This window comes from Hesperophylax consimilis, chromosome 12 (assembly GCF_061612785.1).
Source record: "Hesperophylax consimilis isolate HC1 chromosome 12, BYU_Hcon_1.0, whole genome shotgun sequence".
Classification (NCBI taxonomy): domain Eukaryota; kingdom Metazoa; phylum Arthropoda; class Insecta; order Trichoptera; family Limnephilidae; genus Hesperophylax; species Hesperophylax consimilis.
In genome coordinates this window covers 12,034,501-12,052,428 of record NC_142847.1, presented here as the reverse complement: position 1 = coordinate 12,052,428, position 17,928 = coordinate 12,034,501, and the positions used below count along the sequence as shown (strand labels likewise).

Below are 17,928 nucleotides of genomic sequence, written 5' to 3'. Positions count from 1 at the left end.
AAAATCCCTCCACACAGCATCCTCAAAGATGACAAAGGTTCTGAAGGAAATTGTTTCCTCAGGGCATCCTGTGTGGAGCTAATGTAAAAAAGCCTCATTCTTGGATAAAATATTCAAAAAACACCATCAGCCTCACTCCTGGATCGCATGTTCAAGGAATACTGTCAGCCTCACTCCTAGGTCACACGTTCTAGCTAACAACAAAAACCAGCAACGTTATTTTATTTTTTTCTATGGTTAGAGCTTGGCTATTTTTCTTCCATTAATTTAACCTGCCCCATATGTATTTCTCCGCTATTGACCAGTGGGAATTGTAAATAGTCAGTCATGAAGTTATTACACATATTTCCCTCCGCCTTTTTCTTCCCATCTCAAACCCTCCCCACTACCTTCAGCTTCAAAGCATACCTGAATAGGAGATGTCATAATTTCACTGGCTCCAGATGGTTGGGATTCCTGAGAATGTCAGTAAAGTTTTAATCCTTATTCTTCTTTGTAAGGTGGTGAACTCAGGCGACACAGCCACGCTGAACTGCAGCGTATCGGGCTCGGGCTTCAGCGTACAGTGGGTACGCGAGGGGCTGGCGCTACGTGGCGGGCTGGGTGCGGGGGGGGCCGCAAGCGGCGGCGGGGGGCCCTCCTTGCGCCTTCCGCACTTCAGCCGCGAGGACGCCGGCCTCTACCAGTGCCTGGTCAGCGTGGAGGGCGGGGACTCCGCTCAGGCCGTGGCTGAACTGCGTCTGGGAGGTACCTACCTTTTTTTCACCTCAGTTAACCCTTCTGGAGCACCTGACAGAAAACTATTGTACTACTTTATTATTTACTACTTTATTTTCTTTACTTTTCTTCCTTATCCTTTATCTGTACATTTACTATATTTCATATATAATATTCATGTTTTATATTTCTTTTTAATTATTATTATATATGTTTTTTTTTCTTTCACTACTAGCATCTCCGCCTAATATCAACTAAACCTTGTTAACGCATGCTGTGAACATTTTTAATTTGAGTGTTAATATCTGTGCACATTCCCACCCAAATAATATAAATGTAATAATTGTTAACACTTTGTAAATGTTTCAAACAATAAATAAATAAACAAAAACTTTAATATAAACAACGAAAATAAGTTTAAAAAATCAGAAAGATCTCTTTTTGGGGTAAACTTGTCAATTTTTATCTAAATGGAACACAGTATTTTTGACAAATAATTATAAGCAATAAATTATTAGTCGCCTGAAATATCAATACAAATTGAAAATATTTCCCGAGTAAAAATAAATGCCGCCAACGGGAATTGAACCCTTACCTTCTGATGTCCGGTCAGGTGCTCTGAACCACTGAGCTATATCGGCTTATTTCCAACCCGCCAAATAATTCAATATGAACTAGTATCTCAATCAACAATTACTGCTTATTATATTTTTTTCACCTGTAAACAACCAACTTTATTTTTGTAGGAAAGGTTTTGCTAGTGCTAAATTTCCCACTAGATGGCGTCGAGACATATTATATCTACATTTGTTGGGGAAATATTTTGACTTGTCAAATATTATTATTTTTAATGATAAACTAATGTTTAAAAGACAAGGTTTTATGCATGGCATAAAAGATAACAATTCAACCATATAATTAATACCACAGAACTGATACGGGAATAATGTTTGACAATGACTCATTGCGTCCATAATAATGACTGTAGGTAAATTGTCACCATTAAAATTGACAGTTTGACATTGACGTTGTCGTAATTTTAGATACCGCCCCCGAACTACAGTACACGTTCATCGAGCAGGCGCTGCGCCCCGGGCCCGCTGTATCGCTACGCTGCTCGGCAACGGGGTCCCCCGCGCCCGCCTTCTCATGGCAGCTGGACGGGCAGGAGCTGCTGGCCTCGCACCGCTACGCCATGGGGCAGACGCTGGACACCGAGCGCGGGGAGGTGGTTGCACACCTCAACCTTAGTACTAGCCGCGCAGAGGACGGTGGCCTCTACTCGTGCACTGCTGCCAACTCGGTAGGGCAGGCCACACACACAGCGCGACTCAACATCTATGGTAAACACATAACACCCTTCTCTCTGCTTTATAACATCCATACATTGTGTTCAGAAACTCGTAGAACAAGTAGAAAAATGAATCTACGCTAAAAATTCTGTGAACAGTAGACCTCACATCCGAAAAAGTATTTTTCCATTTAATAAATCAAAACAAAAATTTACCGAAATCATTATAAGATTTGTAAGCATCGACCAAGTATATTATCTATATATCAAAGTCAGTAGGTACCTCAGTCCGCCTCTGCACAGGACTCCCTATTGAGGAGGACTAATAAATACCATTGTCATACTTAAATACATCCCAATATTTATTTTTTTCAAATTTTGAATTTTACATTTTGTTAAAAGAAACGTCACTATCTCAATAACAATTCTTTATCAAACTTTCTTCCGGCAGGTAGGTAGGTACCATAAAATAAAAAAAACACGCCGATTTCACATTTGATAAAATAATCTTTAATGGCCATTAAAACGACCACCATCTTGAAACGAAAACGGAACGTACAAATAAATTTACAGACAGATGAAATGCAAAGCGATGGAGTCAAAACAGGATTTTGCTCTCAATCACATTTGGATTCGATTTTGCGGTACTTTTTTGATTTGACCGTTCACTGTCGAATAAATCGTTGGAATTTTGTATCAAAATCAAAAAAAAATCGGTTGCTAGGGGGTTAAGGATCAGCTGTTTAATGTGTTTTTTTTAAATGCGTCGAAGCGTAGATTCGGCTGCAAAAGATTGTTGACTCTTCATTTTCCAAAAAAAAAAAACGTTTTTTATAAAAATATTTAAAAAAAGTTTTTTGGATTTTTTATGTGATGTAGATTCGCCAGTTTCCCGCTTATACTACGACTCTCCAGACACCGTGTATATTGTGTAAGCCATGTCCAATAAAAATTAAATTAAATTAAATAATTCATACAAGTTTCTTTTGTAGGTCCTCCTTATATTCGCTTCGTATCTCCCATCCGCGCTGTTGCTGGTGATAACATCACAATCTACTGTCCGTATTCTGGATATCCCATCAAGTAAGTACTTATTACACCCTTTGCTACGCAGTCTATCTAGCGGTCCGTGTAAATACATCTAGCTCGACTTTATGAGGATGAAACAATACCGTAAAATATAGCAGTCCTTGGCTTAAAATAGGCTTGCCTATTGACAACACATTTGCAATTAGGTTAAAATAAAATAAAAAAATTTAATTCTGCTCATGATATAAATTACTGCGTCCTGTTTGAGAAATATAATGTGTAATTATTTATTTACATTGATATATACATCGACATTTATATTGATATTTATTTTTACCTGGACACTTATATCGATATGTAAATTACATTTTTTTTCTTTATTCAAAAAATATAATTGAATACAATTTTTTACATGCTTTCCGACTACCACACTAGACACATGTCCGTATTATGGTAGTCGAAATTTGTGTATAATTATAAAAATGTAATACATGATTATTACTTTATTGACTTTCACATTGACGTTAAAAGTGACATTTACATTACATCTATATCTACTATTGCATTAACATTTACAATGGCATTTACATTATAATTACATATACTTTTATATTGATATGTACATTGACATTTAAGTTGATGTTTACATTGAAATTTACATTTATATTTAATTTCACATTGACATGTACATCGACTATTGCATTAAAATTTACATTTAACATACATTCAATTTTACATTGATATTTACATTTGTATTTACAATTAAAATTAAATTGACTTTTACATTGACATTCAAATCGACTATCGCATTTATATTTACAAATAATATTTACTCTGTTATGTACCTTGATATTAGCATTGATATTTACATTGACATTTACATTTATATATTAATTTTTATTTACACTAAAAGTTGCATTGTTATTTACGGCCATATTTATATTGATATTTACACTGGCTTTTACATTAAAATTTACATTAATATTGACATTATTATCAAAATTTATATTTACAGTGAAAATTACATTGTTATTTACGGCGATGGTTGAATTGATATTTACATTGGCTTTTACATTATTATAAACATTGAATTTTACATTGATATTGACATTTACAAATAAATTTAAAAAGCTGTTTACGTTGGCACATATATTTACATCTACATCGACCGTTGCGTTTGTTGTTACAATTTGACATTTAAATTGGCATTTACATCAATATTTACATTTAAATTTACGTTGACATTTATACTGACCTTTAGATTGATTTTTACATTGAAATTTTTACATCGACTATTACATTATCATTTACAAATGATATTTACACTGGTAATAATAATGATATTTTCGAATATATTTGCATTGACATTTTCATTTATATTCATATTTACATTTACGATTACGTATACATTTACATTAACATTTCCATTTACATTTACATTTACTCGTACAATTGCACTTCCATAACATTTCCAGCCATATTTACGTTACATTTGCGTTTAATTTACATTACATTTACGTCACCTTTACGTTATATATACGTTACATTTGTGTCACATTACCGTTATATCATTACATTTTCCTCATATTTTCGTTACATGTACTTTATATTTGCGACACAATAACATTATATTTACTGTACATTTGCGCCATATTTACGTTATATTTACGTTTCATTTACGTTACATATACATTTCATTTGTATTTGCAAAACCATTTCATTTGTATTTATTATAAAATTGAAGTACATGCAAGTTTAATGCCGTCAATTGCCGAATTGCCTGAATTGCCGTCAATTCTAATTCTTAGGCAGAAATATTGCCTGTTCTAAGGAATTAAACATTTGGTGGGTAGCAAAATATGTTACTTCACTAATGTTACTACAGATTGTGAATATGCCCATAAGCCATGTGAAATCGATTGATTCATCATTGTTTGTTGTGTGTGGTTCCAGTGGCGTGAAGTGGGAACGGCAAGGCGTGCAGCTAGGCGCAGACCCGCGGCACGGGCGCGACGCGCAGGGCGGGCTGCGCGTGTGGGGCGTGCTGGCGTCAGACGCGGGGGCCTACACTTGCTCGGCCGGCAGCCCGCAGGGGGAGATGGCCCGCCGCGAGCTACAGCTCATGGTGCTTAGTGAGTTTTCTCCCGCTTACATAATACTTGTGGAAGTGGGAAGGCTTGCAGTGCAACATTTTACTCCATGAAGTAAGGTGACCTGCTGAAGACTGTGGTATGTTTCGTTGCAGAGCCTCCCCAGCTGGCCCCGTTCCAGTTCCCGCCCAATGTGGAGGAGGGCAGTGACATCCAGGCCACTTGCAGCGTCATGTCCGGAGACCAGCCGATCTACTTCTCCTGGTTTAAAAACAATCTGCCCATCCCCACCACTCTTGATGTGAGTTATTTTTTGCTTATTTCCTCGTTTCTCACTTTATTTTTTTTTTAACGGACTACTCTTAAATTATAAAATACTTATATAATATATTATTTTATCTTTTCTCTTATTCTTATAAGTACAAAATTGTATATTTAACTAAAGCTTCTAACAGGAATTCAATCTTAACACTTTTTTCCTTCTATAAATTAATACGTTTTATAATTAAACAATGTAATATGAAATTATGATTAAAATTTGTCAATTTGACTGGCCTAAAACAGGACCCATTCCTAGTTGGCTAGTCAAAGTTTCCACATATGTTTTATTGTATAATTTTTTGTCAAATATATTATTATTATTACCTACATATAACACGAAATGATAATAATAACGGTACAAAAGTAGGTACAGGGTCAAGGCACTGATAGTAACATAACAACTAACACAGTGCCCTTGAGGTTTTTACTAGCGCCAGGCGCTGTTTAGCTCATGGCCACCCCATACATAATAAATGAGTGAAGTAAAGACAAAATTATCTTACATTTATTTTATTTTATTTATAATAATTTGCAATGCTACTTTCCAATGTACATAAATCATAATTTTTCACATAAAATTCAACTAGGACAGAGATGGGCAAACTTTTTAAGGAAAAGGCCAGATAAAATAAAAAATAATCTAGGCGGGCCGGAAAAAAAAATTACACATGGTGTTAAGGAACGTACTTGACTTACTTTAACCAGTGATTCCTAACGTAACTCAGAGTAAAAAAGTCTTTTTTTGGTCTCCGGTGACATTTATGGTGTTTTTTTTTTCAACTTAAAATTTAAAAAAAACAGGATCAGACAGTAAAGGTCTGGGTGATGAGTTGGTCAGTTATTTTGCTAAAGGACCAGTGACGACATGTGTAAATTTTTTTTTTTTGGCTTGTTTGGTTTTGTTTCCAAAATTTCTTTCACACTTTCCACTCCAAACAAAGTCAGGAATCACCCTGTAAATTGAATACACTCTGTAATAAATTGTAATTATATTTAAAAAAAATGTCTTTACTAATTTACAGGTTGAAATGAAGAACTTGGAATTTTTCAGCATCCTCATCATTAAGAAAGTATTATCGTTTCACAGCGGCACCTACAGCTGCGTAGCAAGTAATGCCGCTGCTAAATCCAACTACTCAGCTCCCCTCGTTGTAAGAGGTATAATATTTAAAGTTTTACATAACAGTACCAACCTGCCTTGTTCTTAAATATATGCACAAAATATTTATACATACGGATAGGAATAGTCTTTAAGATAATTTCAATGTTTTCTGTGAAATGTTTACTGATTACGGGGTTTGGCACGGTCCAAAAGATGTCGCTTTCTCCTCCTAGAATCAAACGTTTCAGACTGCCTCGCAGTGAACATCATTGCGTTAGATGACATCGGATAGTGTAACTCTGATTTTAGAAAGAGTATCAGGCTAAAAACATCCCAAAGATCAGTCGACGTTGAACTAATCGTGAAAAACCTTATCCGTTCCAGTGGCCCCACAGTGGATACAGGAGCCTCAAGACGTCTCCGCCTTAGTCGGGAGCTCTTTGTCATTACCTTGCTCTACCAGGGGATTTCCGGAGCCGCAGGTCACTTGGATGAAAAGCCAAGGTGGGTGCTAACTTATTTTACTTTTTTCGATAGCCTATAAGCTATAAGATACACCTCTTCTTTGCCTCTGAGTTTCTGATAGTCTTTTGAATAGAATTTACCCAATAATCCGGTGAAAACGAAATATAATCTTACCTCTTTATTTAGTTTTTTGGACGGTCTTAACATAGTATATTTCAGGTCCATCGCCCCAGAACTACCAAGCGCTGGAGGCGGCCTCGGTGGCCGAAAACGGCAGCCTGTCACTGAGCGCACTGAGCGCGCGGGATGAAGGTTTCTACTTGTGCAAGGCCGTCAACAACATCGGACCTGGCCTCAGCAAGGCCATCTTCGTCAGGGTTAATGGTACGTAACAATACTAGCAGGTGCCTTAACTTAAAATCCGAAGGAATCGTGGTGCTATATATTTACAGATCAACTCTATGGTGTGGAGTTCCACTAAAGTCTCTTACAGTTGTTAGAGGTCACTGACTGAAATCATTTTATTTTTGTCGGAGCACTTAAGTGGCATTAACAAGGCATTGTATTTCCTTAGAGCCCCCACGTTTCGAGCACGGCTCCAGGAATGTGTCCACCAGACGAGGGGACTCGGTGAATCTAGTGTGCGAGGTGTTCGGAGACGACCCTATCCAGGTTGTCTGGACACACAATCTCCACCGGCTGGATGCCAACAACTACAGGTCAAAAACAACCTTACAATACTGATATACCCAAACATTCGTTAATAGGTTCGTTCATATGTAGCGAGGCATGAATGGCTCTTGTTGTGTGGACTTATCTCGAGTGCATAACACCTCGCTGAGAAATATACATACGGTGTGTGATACACACAACGCGTGTGAACGAAAGACGATACAATACACTAAAATAATATCGGAATCTGAATCATGTAAGCGACCTACTGTCGAATTTTCCCTAGAAAATACTCTAAAATAAAGTGGGATTCTTAACGACGTAAGTGAAGAAGGCGTATACAAAAATGCCAAGCTAGCTAACTCGTCGCTAGCTATGTCGTCCGGAGATACACCCATCAAAATCCTTTTAAGAGACCGCTCCCGCGAGCTTTCCGTTGAGCACTCGTTCGTTCGTTCTCCGCAAGACGCTGTTCCCTTCTCCCCCAAAACGAGCGGCTATACATTCTATACAACCGAGATGCTAGGCGGTCAATTGCAAGTCAACATCAGTTCCTACTTACTGATGTGTCAACATTAGATTCCTGGGGTAGCAATTGAAACTGTTACAAATTTAGTATCTTTCTGATTGCTTACGAACCCCACAGAAGTTATTTATTACCAGTAGGTCCATCGTAATAAAATATCATTAATTTATAACTCTTATTTGAAAACATTGATGACTCTCACATACAGGTAATACTTGTGAAGCACTAGTTAATTATTATTGAAGGAATGATTGCAGACTAATAATATCGGAGGCCAAGACGGAAGGAGGTGCGCGTTCGCAGTTATCCGTGCGGCAGGCTGAGCGTCAGGACTCCGGGCTGTACAAATGTCAAGCCAGCAACTCCTTCGGCCGCAGCGAGCTGCTCATCTATCTGGCTGTCCAAGGTCACACGCCTTCTTAATTCTTTCATACTAACTTTCTACTGCTACTCGTACTTTGTTCCGACAACAGCAACTGCAGATCCTGCCCGGAATGTCAATGAGATAATATTAAGCAATATTATCACGAATTGAGCATTGTGTAAAGTTTCTTGGGAAGTCTTTCAACTGCTACTATCCCAATAAGAAACTTTGTAGTTGTTCGCAATACAAACTACACGCGGGGGACGCAACTAAAAACTAAATGTTCACAACCCTTAAAAAGTATTTGGCCACTGTAAAAATACAAAAACACTTGAAGCTTGGAATATACAGGGTGTAACAGCACGTACACGTAGGAATTTAACCAGCGATTCCTGGCACGTTGTAGTTAAAATGTAGGTATCTATTTGCTGTCTAACTGTACATTTTTATCAATTTAAAAAAAACATTTGCTATTCCACATTTACTAATTGCTTGTTTAAAATCCATTGGTTACGTGATGATACACTCTGCTGTTTTAATCGTCTACAGGGTGTTAAGAGACATACTTAACAAACCTTAACCAGCGATTCCTGCTTGTTTGGAGTAAAATTTCCAGAGTGGAAGACACTCTTAGTATCGCCCCGACGAATGACCACCATTCAAAATCGAAAAGTTGCGTGAAATGACTTTAGCCGTATTTAGTGGGCAGAATAGCCAGTTCCCACCCACTTTCCTCTTATCCATCTCCTTCCCTTCCTTATTATCTTCAATCTCGCAAAATACCCCAATTAGTGTTGCCAGAGTTTCACTGGTTCCACATAAAAAAATATGTTAGGAAAAATCTGCGGGAAAATGGCGTGATGGTTTGTTAGTTAGGTTTCACTACATTTTACGCATAATAATACAGGGTTTTCCAATAAGAGGTGTTATTTTGAATAGCCCGCTATTTCGGTAGTTGTTTCTTTTGAAGCTGTCATTTTTTGACATTTGACAAGTAGAAACTACGTCATTAATAAAAATGGAACGATACACGCTTTAACAATGCATTGTAATTATTAAAATTCACTTGATTGAATCAAATGCAAATGATCTTGAGTGATGAGGCCCATTTCATTGTGGCTTCGTCAACAAGCAAAATTGTCGCATCTGGGGCTCGGAAAATCCAAGATTTGTTGTTGAAAAGCCTCTCTTTCTTAAAACGTGTGACTGTTTGCTGCAGTTTATGGTCCGGCGGAGTCATTGAACCTTACTTTTTTTGAAAATGAGGCTGGAGCAACAGTTACGGTGAATGAATTGCGCTATGGAGAGATGATTAATGATTTTTTATGGGCGGAATTGCATGGTATTAATTTGCACAACGTTTCCTTTCAACAAGACGGCGCTACGTGCCATACAAGCAACGAAACCATTGATCTTTTACGATTGAATATCAAAATAACACCTCTTATTGGAAAACCCTATAGAACGTAGCGAACCACTTGAGGTGACCTATGGCATAAGTGTTGGTTATCCAATAAATTCTTTCCGATAATTGTGTGCATATTCACTGTACACACAGTATATTATGTAGGTCAAAGTCGAATTGAACATAATAAAACTTTGTCAAGTCTATTGGAATTGTTGTGCTCACTTAATAAGGTTAGCGAAACTTTGTAAATATACAAGTGTTGTCGAATTCCCCGGAAATAAACACCTCTCTACCCCCAGACTCCAGCCCTTCTGTCTCCACTCGATAAAATCCAAACAACGAAAACTTTTATTCCAAAAAGTTGAATGTGAATAAATTAAAACTTTTTTCTAGGTAGGTACAGTAAACATAAAATGTTTTTACAGTTTTTTTAAGAATTTCCCCAAACCGGATTCTTAAAAATTTTACTGTTAACTTTTATGTGAACTTCTTAAAAATGCTCACTTCACAGAAGTTCGCAGACAGATAAAATAAACGAAGTAACTTACTCAAATTAAATTATGTTGTACTTTATTCTTGGATGAATAAAAAAGAAGAATAAAATCATTTTTATAAGGCTTGACGTATCGATGCAAATTCAAATTCAAAAAGCATTTATACACCATTAAAGTAGTGCTTAGAGTCTTAAAGGTACCACAAACAATAAGTTTAAAAAAACCTAGATATTTAATCAATCATTGAATAATATATTAACCATTGACTTTCAAGCGTAAAATGAGAAACAGAAAAGACAGAAAAAAATGGTCGCATCTGGGAATTAAACCCAGAACCACTGCCTTGTCGGGGTAGTGCTATGACCAATAATTTAAGTCGAGCATATCAACTTAATTTAACTTAACTTAATTATATTATTACCTTTTTGGAAATGCTGTAGGATTTGCTATTAGTCCAAGCGACGACCGTAAAAATCCCATCCCATAGGCCACATGAACCAAATTAGTACTGGGCTTTAATCCCAAATAAAATTAGTTAAAAAAACGCATTCATCCAGATTTCGGCCCGGGAGGAGTCCTGGAAAGCGACGACTTCCGGTGTCATTTTTGGGATGAAAATATCCGACGTGCCACATTACCAAAACTAACGGCAAAAGTTGATTGCAAATTTGTTATGAAAAAAAAAATCGTTCGGCCAACTTTTGTGTGGGGAGAAGTACCTAACAAATGACATTGTAGGTATCCTCCAGATGCGGCAAAATATCTCATCGGCCACACGAATGAAATCGATGTCAGAATTTAGATAAAATGTCCCTGTTTACGAATATGTCGTTCGGCCGAAATTCGGCCGAGGAGAACCTTGTGGTCTACGCGATTATTGGAGCGAAAAATACCTTTCTTCTAGAGACATTTTTAAATTACCCGCGTAGACCACAAGGTTCTCCTCGGCCAAACGATATCAGGACGATATCAATTTTTATCTAAATTCTGACATCGGTTTCATTTTTGTGGCCGATGAGATATTTTGCTGCCTCTGGAGGTTACTAATTTAATTAACTAATTTTATTTGCGGTTAAAGCCCAGTACTAATTTGGTTCATGTGGCCTATGGGATGGGATTTTTACGGTCTTCGCTTGGACTATATATCCATTGACAATAATGTATGTTATCTTCTGCCGTATTTCTTTTGAATTCATTAAAAAAACTATTATTACTAGGCTGAATATAATAAAAATTAATGCAGAGCGCCCCTCGGCACCCTCCGGTCTGGAGCTGATGGAGGTGCGGTCCCGTTCCGTGCGGCTGGGCTGGAGCGAGCCCTACTCCGGCAACAGCCCGCTGCAGGCCTACCTGCTGCAGTACCGCCCGCTGCACGCGCCGGACTGGACCGCCCACACCGCGCGCAACCTCACAGTGCTGCCCTCGCAGCCGGACGGACACGGCCACAGGTAGTACCACTCACACTACTGTATATAACACAAAGCAATTGACTCCATTAGTCTAATTTCGAAGTGTAATATTATTCTTTCCTCTCTGATTGTATTTGCGTGATGTTCCCTGTTCTAGTGAGTACCCCGCGCGCCCTGAGGTAAAGGAACAGGCGCTGGTGGAGGGACTGCAGCCAGCCAGCCCTTACGTGTTCCGGCTGGTCGCCATCAACCAGATCGATCGCAGCCCTTTCTCCGACTCCATCATGGCCAAGACTCAGGAAGAAGGTTAATAAACTTTACTTATCTTAGTACGATCTAAGTAAATATAATAAACTCAATTCCTCTCGTTCTTACCTTAATGCAATTTAGTGCATTATTCGACTGTGACGTACTAGCAACTATTACCGGAAATTTTAACCTGTTGCCGTTTGTTGAAATTAAGTTACATGTACCGTTGATAAATAGTATGTTCTATAAATATGCATCTACCAGAGTCAATGGCGTAGCTATAGCATTCATATGGGGGGAGGGTTTCCGCCTGGGGAGGAGGGAGGGGGTGAGGGATCTTGAATATTGAAATCTGGAAATATGATATACTCTCAGTTACATTTTACAGTTACTGCCAAATATAACGGAATTGGAGATAAAAGCTGAAAATAATTTATTATAATAGACTGTTTGCTATTTATATGTATTATCTTCCATTTTTCTTGTTTTCAATATTTTTTCTTACACTTGAAATTTCCTTGTTTTTGGTAATAATACGTATTTAAGAGTGTGTCTTAATACCCTCAAAGTGATTTTCAAAGGAATGATTCAAACATTCATTACCCTTTTATAAAAGTTTTTTGGGACCTCTACTCGCCTCATTTTATTATTTACATCACATCACCAAAAGGGATCGTCACAACACATATAATACAGGGTTTTTAAATAAGAGGTGTTATTTTGATATTCAATCGTAAAAGATCAATGGTTTCGTTGCTCGCGTGGCACGTAGCGCCGTCTTGTTGAAAGTAAACGTTGTCCAGATCAATACCATCCAATTCCGGCCGTAAAAATTCATTAATCATCTCTCGATAGCGCAATCCATTCACCGTAACTGTTTCTCTAGCCTCATTTTCGAAAAAGTAAGGTCCAATTACTCCGCCGGACAATACACCGCATCAAACAGTCACACGTTGAGGATAGAGAGGCTTTTCAACAATAAATCTTGGGTTTTCCGAGCCCCGGATGGTGGAAATGGGCCTCATCACTCAAGATGATTTGCATTTGATTCACTCAAGTGAATTTTAATAATTTCAATGCTTTGATGAAGTGTGCATCGTTCCATTTTTATAAATGGCTTAGTTTCTACTTTTCAAATGTCAAAAATGACAGCTTCAAAAGTAACATCTACCGAAATAGCGGGCTATTCAAAATAACACCTCTTATTGGAAAACCCTGTATTATTCTATTTAAGTAAGGATAAGTACATTTTTTTCAAACGGAACCCCCCCCCCCCTACCCCTTCCTTATATACGCCGCTTTAATTAGAGTGTTTGTCCACATTTAGCTCCCTTGGAAGCTCCAAGGAATGTGCAGGTGCAGGCGATTGGCCCAGGGGAACTTCATGTCACCTGGCAGGTTGGTTGTTCACCTTTTAATAAAATGAATTAACTTTAATTTTTAAGTCAATTAACTTTGTAGAATGCTTCTTCCTTCCATTTTGTGTAGTAATTTATACAAAATGGAAGCAAGACGCATCCTGCAAAGTTAATTATCTTCTTCTTATTTTATTATTTTTTTATTTTTTATTTGAAACCGCACATGAATCCCAACTGCTCCCAACCGTCTGAAGCCAGTGAGACTAAGACATCCTCAATTGTAGTATATTGTGAGACTGAAGGCAGTGGGGCGAAAAGATGGGAAATAGTAATGTGAGGATTAGTATCTGTCTATTCAGGTCTTGTCACCAAACACGGAATAGATATTCAAAAGTAAATAAAATTTTAAAGCAACTAAATACTTATACTTGGCTTATACTTCAGTTTAATCCAGTCCCATCTAAATTATTTAATAGAAATATGGGGTAACACATACAATACATACCTAAATAATTTACAAACAATACAGAACAAAGTTATTAAAAAACCCTTCAATTATAACCCGGACACTCCCACAAAAAAACTGTATCAGGAAATGACACTTTTGAAAATAAGAAAATTGTACGAATATAACATATGCCTCCTAATCTACAAAATCCAAAATGGACTTATACACACAAACACAACATTTAAACAAACGTCACAAGTAGACGAACATTATACTAGGCAACAAAACAAATTGTACACACATGCTGTAAGGACTGAAAGTGGCAAAAGAGGCATTGGCCACGAGGGTGTACAAATATACAATCTCCTTCCAGATAAACTTAAAACGGAGAGTATAAATGTGTTTTAAAAAAAACTTTTTAATCTTAAGTTATTAGAACAATATTAGAAAACTATTTATTTAATGTTATATATTATTTAAGTTAAGAAAGTGAAATGTATATTTCTTTTAACTTAAAAAATAAATAAAATAAAAATATGTAAAACAAAAAAAGAATTCTAACGGTGAAACAGATGCTGACCTTGAACACAATGATATTTGTACATAAAATAGTAAACAACCTGCTACCCAAATATTTCTCAAATAGAATTGTATACAACAAGGACATACACAAACATAAAAGAAGGACGTGCAATGAAATCAGGCTACCAAAAAAGGACAAGGCGAATACTCAGAATATTATACTATATAAAGGGATGAAATACTATGATTTTATATTTTTTACTAGCAAACGTATTATTTTTCTCTTTTATCGGTTTGATTCCTTCCTTCTAATCGTGTTTGTATGTTTAGCCGCCGCCGCGCGACACATGGAACGGCGAGTTACTGGGCTACGCGGTGCGCTGGGCGGGCGAGGGCGGGGGCGGCGGCGCTAGCGGGGGCGGCGAGGCGCGCGTGGTGCCGCCCGCCCTGCAGCTCACGGTGGGCGCGCTGCCCCGCCACTCGCGCTTCCTGCTCACCGTAGCCGCGTTCAACTCCGCGGCGCAGGGGCCGCCCAGCGCGCCTATCGCCGCCACCACGCTCGAGGGAGGTCAGTCTGAACTTGACTTTACTCTCTTTTGCCTTCATAAATAATAAATAAATAAATTTATTAAGTACTTACCTAGGTTATAAATACAACAATAATTATATCTGCACTCTCCAATTCCTGAAATCCGGCGAACGGTAGCTGACATGACATTTCTCCATAAAATAATACACAACGAAATAGACTGCTCAGAACTTCTATCACAAACAAATTTTAACACCCCATCTAAAAGAACTCGACACACCAACCTTTTTTACACAACTAGTAATAATACAAACGCTGCAGCCAATTCCTCTATTTCTCGCATCCTTCAAACATTCAACTCAATTCAAACAAGCACAAATACCGATATATTTTTTGATTCTCTCCCTCTATTTAAGAAAAACTTTTTTAGCACAGTGAATTCGCCCACATAACACATTCAACCACACACAGACACACATGCACACGTAAACACACACAAACACTCACACACACCTCTCTCCTTCCCCAGCACACTAATTAACTTAACTTAAAAATGTAACTTAACCATAAAATGCATAATATACCTCATATGTATATATGTCAGCGACATGTCATTGGTACCAATTATTGTACTAACTTTGTAACTTTTGTCATCTATGTAATTATGTACTGTTTGTTTCTGCAATAAACAAAAATAAAAACAAATAAAATAAAATAAGTCACCCACTGCAGTGACTGCGTGGCTTTACGTACAACTGTCTGCATTGCAAGTACCAACAATAAATGCAATCAATCATTAAGAGGAACGATAAAGGTGACGACACACAGGGCCCATGTGCGCATCGCATTAAGATATCTGGACAACGTATCCATACATTTTCTGTGACAATAAATAGATGCTTCAGAAACACACTTGATCTGCGCTGTCCAGATCAGCGTTGAACAGCGGATATGTTTGTTTTGTTATCTGGCATTTACTGACATTAGTATAACGTATAATCCATTGAATCTGATAATATTATTACTCCAGCGTCTGGACGGTGTAGGCCCTGTGATTGGTCAAATTCAAATTGTGTTTAAATAAGACTTTAAAGATTAAGACACCATTTCATACTGAAATAGAATCGCCACATGTAATACGATATTTCTTAAAAAATATCGTTTCTGCTTATACAATTTTTGGATAATATCGAAGAAAATATGTCTTAGAAAGTTCATAATCCATTGGATTAATTACATTACAGTGAAAATTATCCACAATTACGTGATTACGTTTGACGTTTGACGAATAAAGCACGCGTTAATTCAATATGGCCGATACCCGAATACGCATCGCGGCTAGGTGGCCGACAGAGCGCCCCTCTGGCGGTGAAGAAACGAATCAAATGACTGGCGCGTATATTTAAATATGCAAAATTACTTGAACATCAAGTGTTTAATAATAAGATTTCTTCTGGAAGTTTAGTTCTACTTTGCAATGGCATTTTTCATTATTATTTATAATTTTTTTTTTGCTTACTAATTACATCTGATTTTATATTGACATGTTTTCTAATTTCTAAAATTTCTAAATTATTTATTTGCGATGCTTTAATCCTGAGTGAAGTATTTTAAGACCTGAATTTTTATCGAAAGTGTGATTCAAAAGATGATTTGCAAACTCATATTCACTATTTCCATTTAGAACCCTGAGATGTTTTTTAGTTCTGACTTCAAAGTTTCTATTGGTTCTACCTTTGTAAAATAAATTACAATCCAGCCCAATTGAGTTTATAAACTCCTGATTTTTTTGTTTGATTTTCGCAATCTATATTATTAAGAATATATTTATTCATTCTGTTATTAGTGTAAAACGCCGGTTGAATAGTACCAGGAATGTTTATATACATATATTATTTTAGAAGTGTCGTTATCCACAAACAGAATTCTACGCCATTGTTTATTTATATCTTAAGAACTAGGGTAAAAATACCGTTTGAAGATAATATGTTTAATTATTTTATTTAGTATTTCAACTATCAATTTATTAGAATAACCGTTATTAAATGTTATTTGTCTTATGAATATATTGTTTTATGGTTATATGCAAAAAAAAATTTCAGGTCTTAAAATACTTCACACAGGATATAAAGCATCACAAATAAATAATTTCGAAATTTTAGAAATAAGAGAACATGTTTATAAAAGTAGATGTAATTAACAAGAATTTTTTTTTATAAACTCTCTTTTAAATATTTTCCCACTTAACTGGTCTTTCATATTGTAATTCATAATTCTTATAAACCCAGCCTACTCTTACCCCTCCCCCCTCCTTCCACTTCTTTTTTCCAATTGTAATCTATATTTAATTTTTGACTTCGGTGTATACTTTGTTCATGAAACATGTATTGGTTGTATATAATAAAGTGAAGTTAAAAAAGTTATTTGTTTTTTAATAAAATAAAGTTTAATCGGATAACATTATTTTATCTATTTCCATTGTATATCAATGCATACGTACATAATAAAATGTAAACATTATATTTATTTATTAATTGGACAATTTGCATGGCGCCGCTTTTGTGAGATATCACCTCAGGGGCGCTATATTGTAATAATCTACCTTTATATATATATATAGATTTTTACTCTCCTGATGAAGGTGTATATATAATCTAACTTTAAACTTTATTAGATACAGTAACAGTTTTAGGAAAAGAATTACCACCAGTTGGAGTAAAATTCACACCTTTTAATTAAACCGACTGCTAATCACATTGCACAATTACCCTCCTTTTATCCATAAACACGGGTACAATTAATCAATATGTAATAATGTATTATTTCAGTCAACATTTAAGCACTGCAAGTCTCCTATGAGCAAATTATATTAGGTACCATAACAGTTAATATCAGTTGTAGACATGTAGTCAATAATAGTGTTTCATTTGAAAT

The 17,928-nt window shown here is 36.6% G+C and overlaps 1 protein-coding gene across 2 annotated transcripts in view; it reads left to right on the top strand.

The window, feature by feature from the left end:
• The window catches only part of LOC149419159 (cell adhesion molecule Dscam1-like), a 43,563-nt gene that overhangs the window by 2,271 nt on the left and 23,364 nt on the right, over window positions 1-17,928 (top strand). For both annotated transcript variants that reach the window (XM_089638127.1, XM_089638126.1), the window contains exons 3-16: window positions 501-747; window positions 1,761-2,060; window positions 3,001-3,091; window positions 4,991-5,169; window positions 5,283-5,428; window positions 6,471-6,606; window positions 6,935-7,054; window positions 7,235-7,399; window positions 7,590-7,734; window positions 8,471-8,619; window positions 11,723-11,927; window positions 12,046-12,194; window positions 13,465-13,535; window positions 14,796-15,033. In XM_089638127.1, the coding sequence (XP_089494253.1) occupies window positions 501-747; window positions 1,761-2,060; window positions 3,001-3,091; window positions 4,991-5,169; window positions 5,283-5,428; window positions 6,471-6,606; window positions 6,935-7,054; window positions 7,235-7,399; window positions 7,590-7,734; window positions 8,471-8,619; window positions 11,723-11,927; window positions 12,046-12,194; window positions 13,465-13,535; window positions 14,796-15,033 (2,341 nt within the window). The remainder of the gene's footprint in view (window positions 1-500; window positions 748-1,760; window positions 2,061-3,000; window positions 3,092-4,990; window positions 5,170-5,282; window positions 5,429-6,470; window positions 6,607-6,934; window positions 7,055-7,234; window positions 7,400-7,589; window positions 7,735-8,470; window positions 8,620-11,722; window positions 11,928-12,045; window positions 12,195-13,464; window positions 13,536-14,795; window positions 15,034-17,928) is intronic.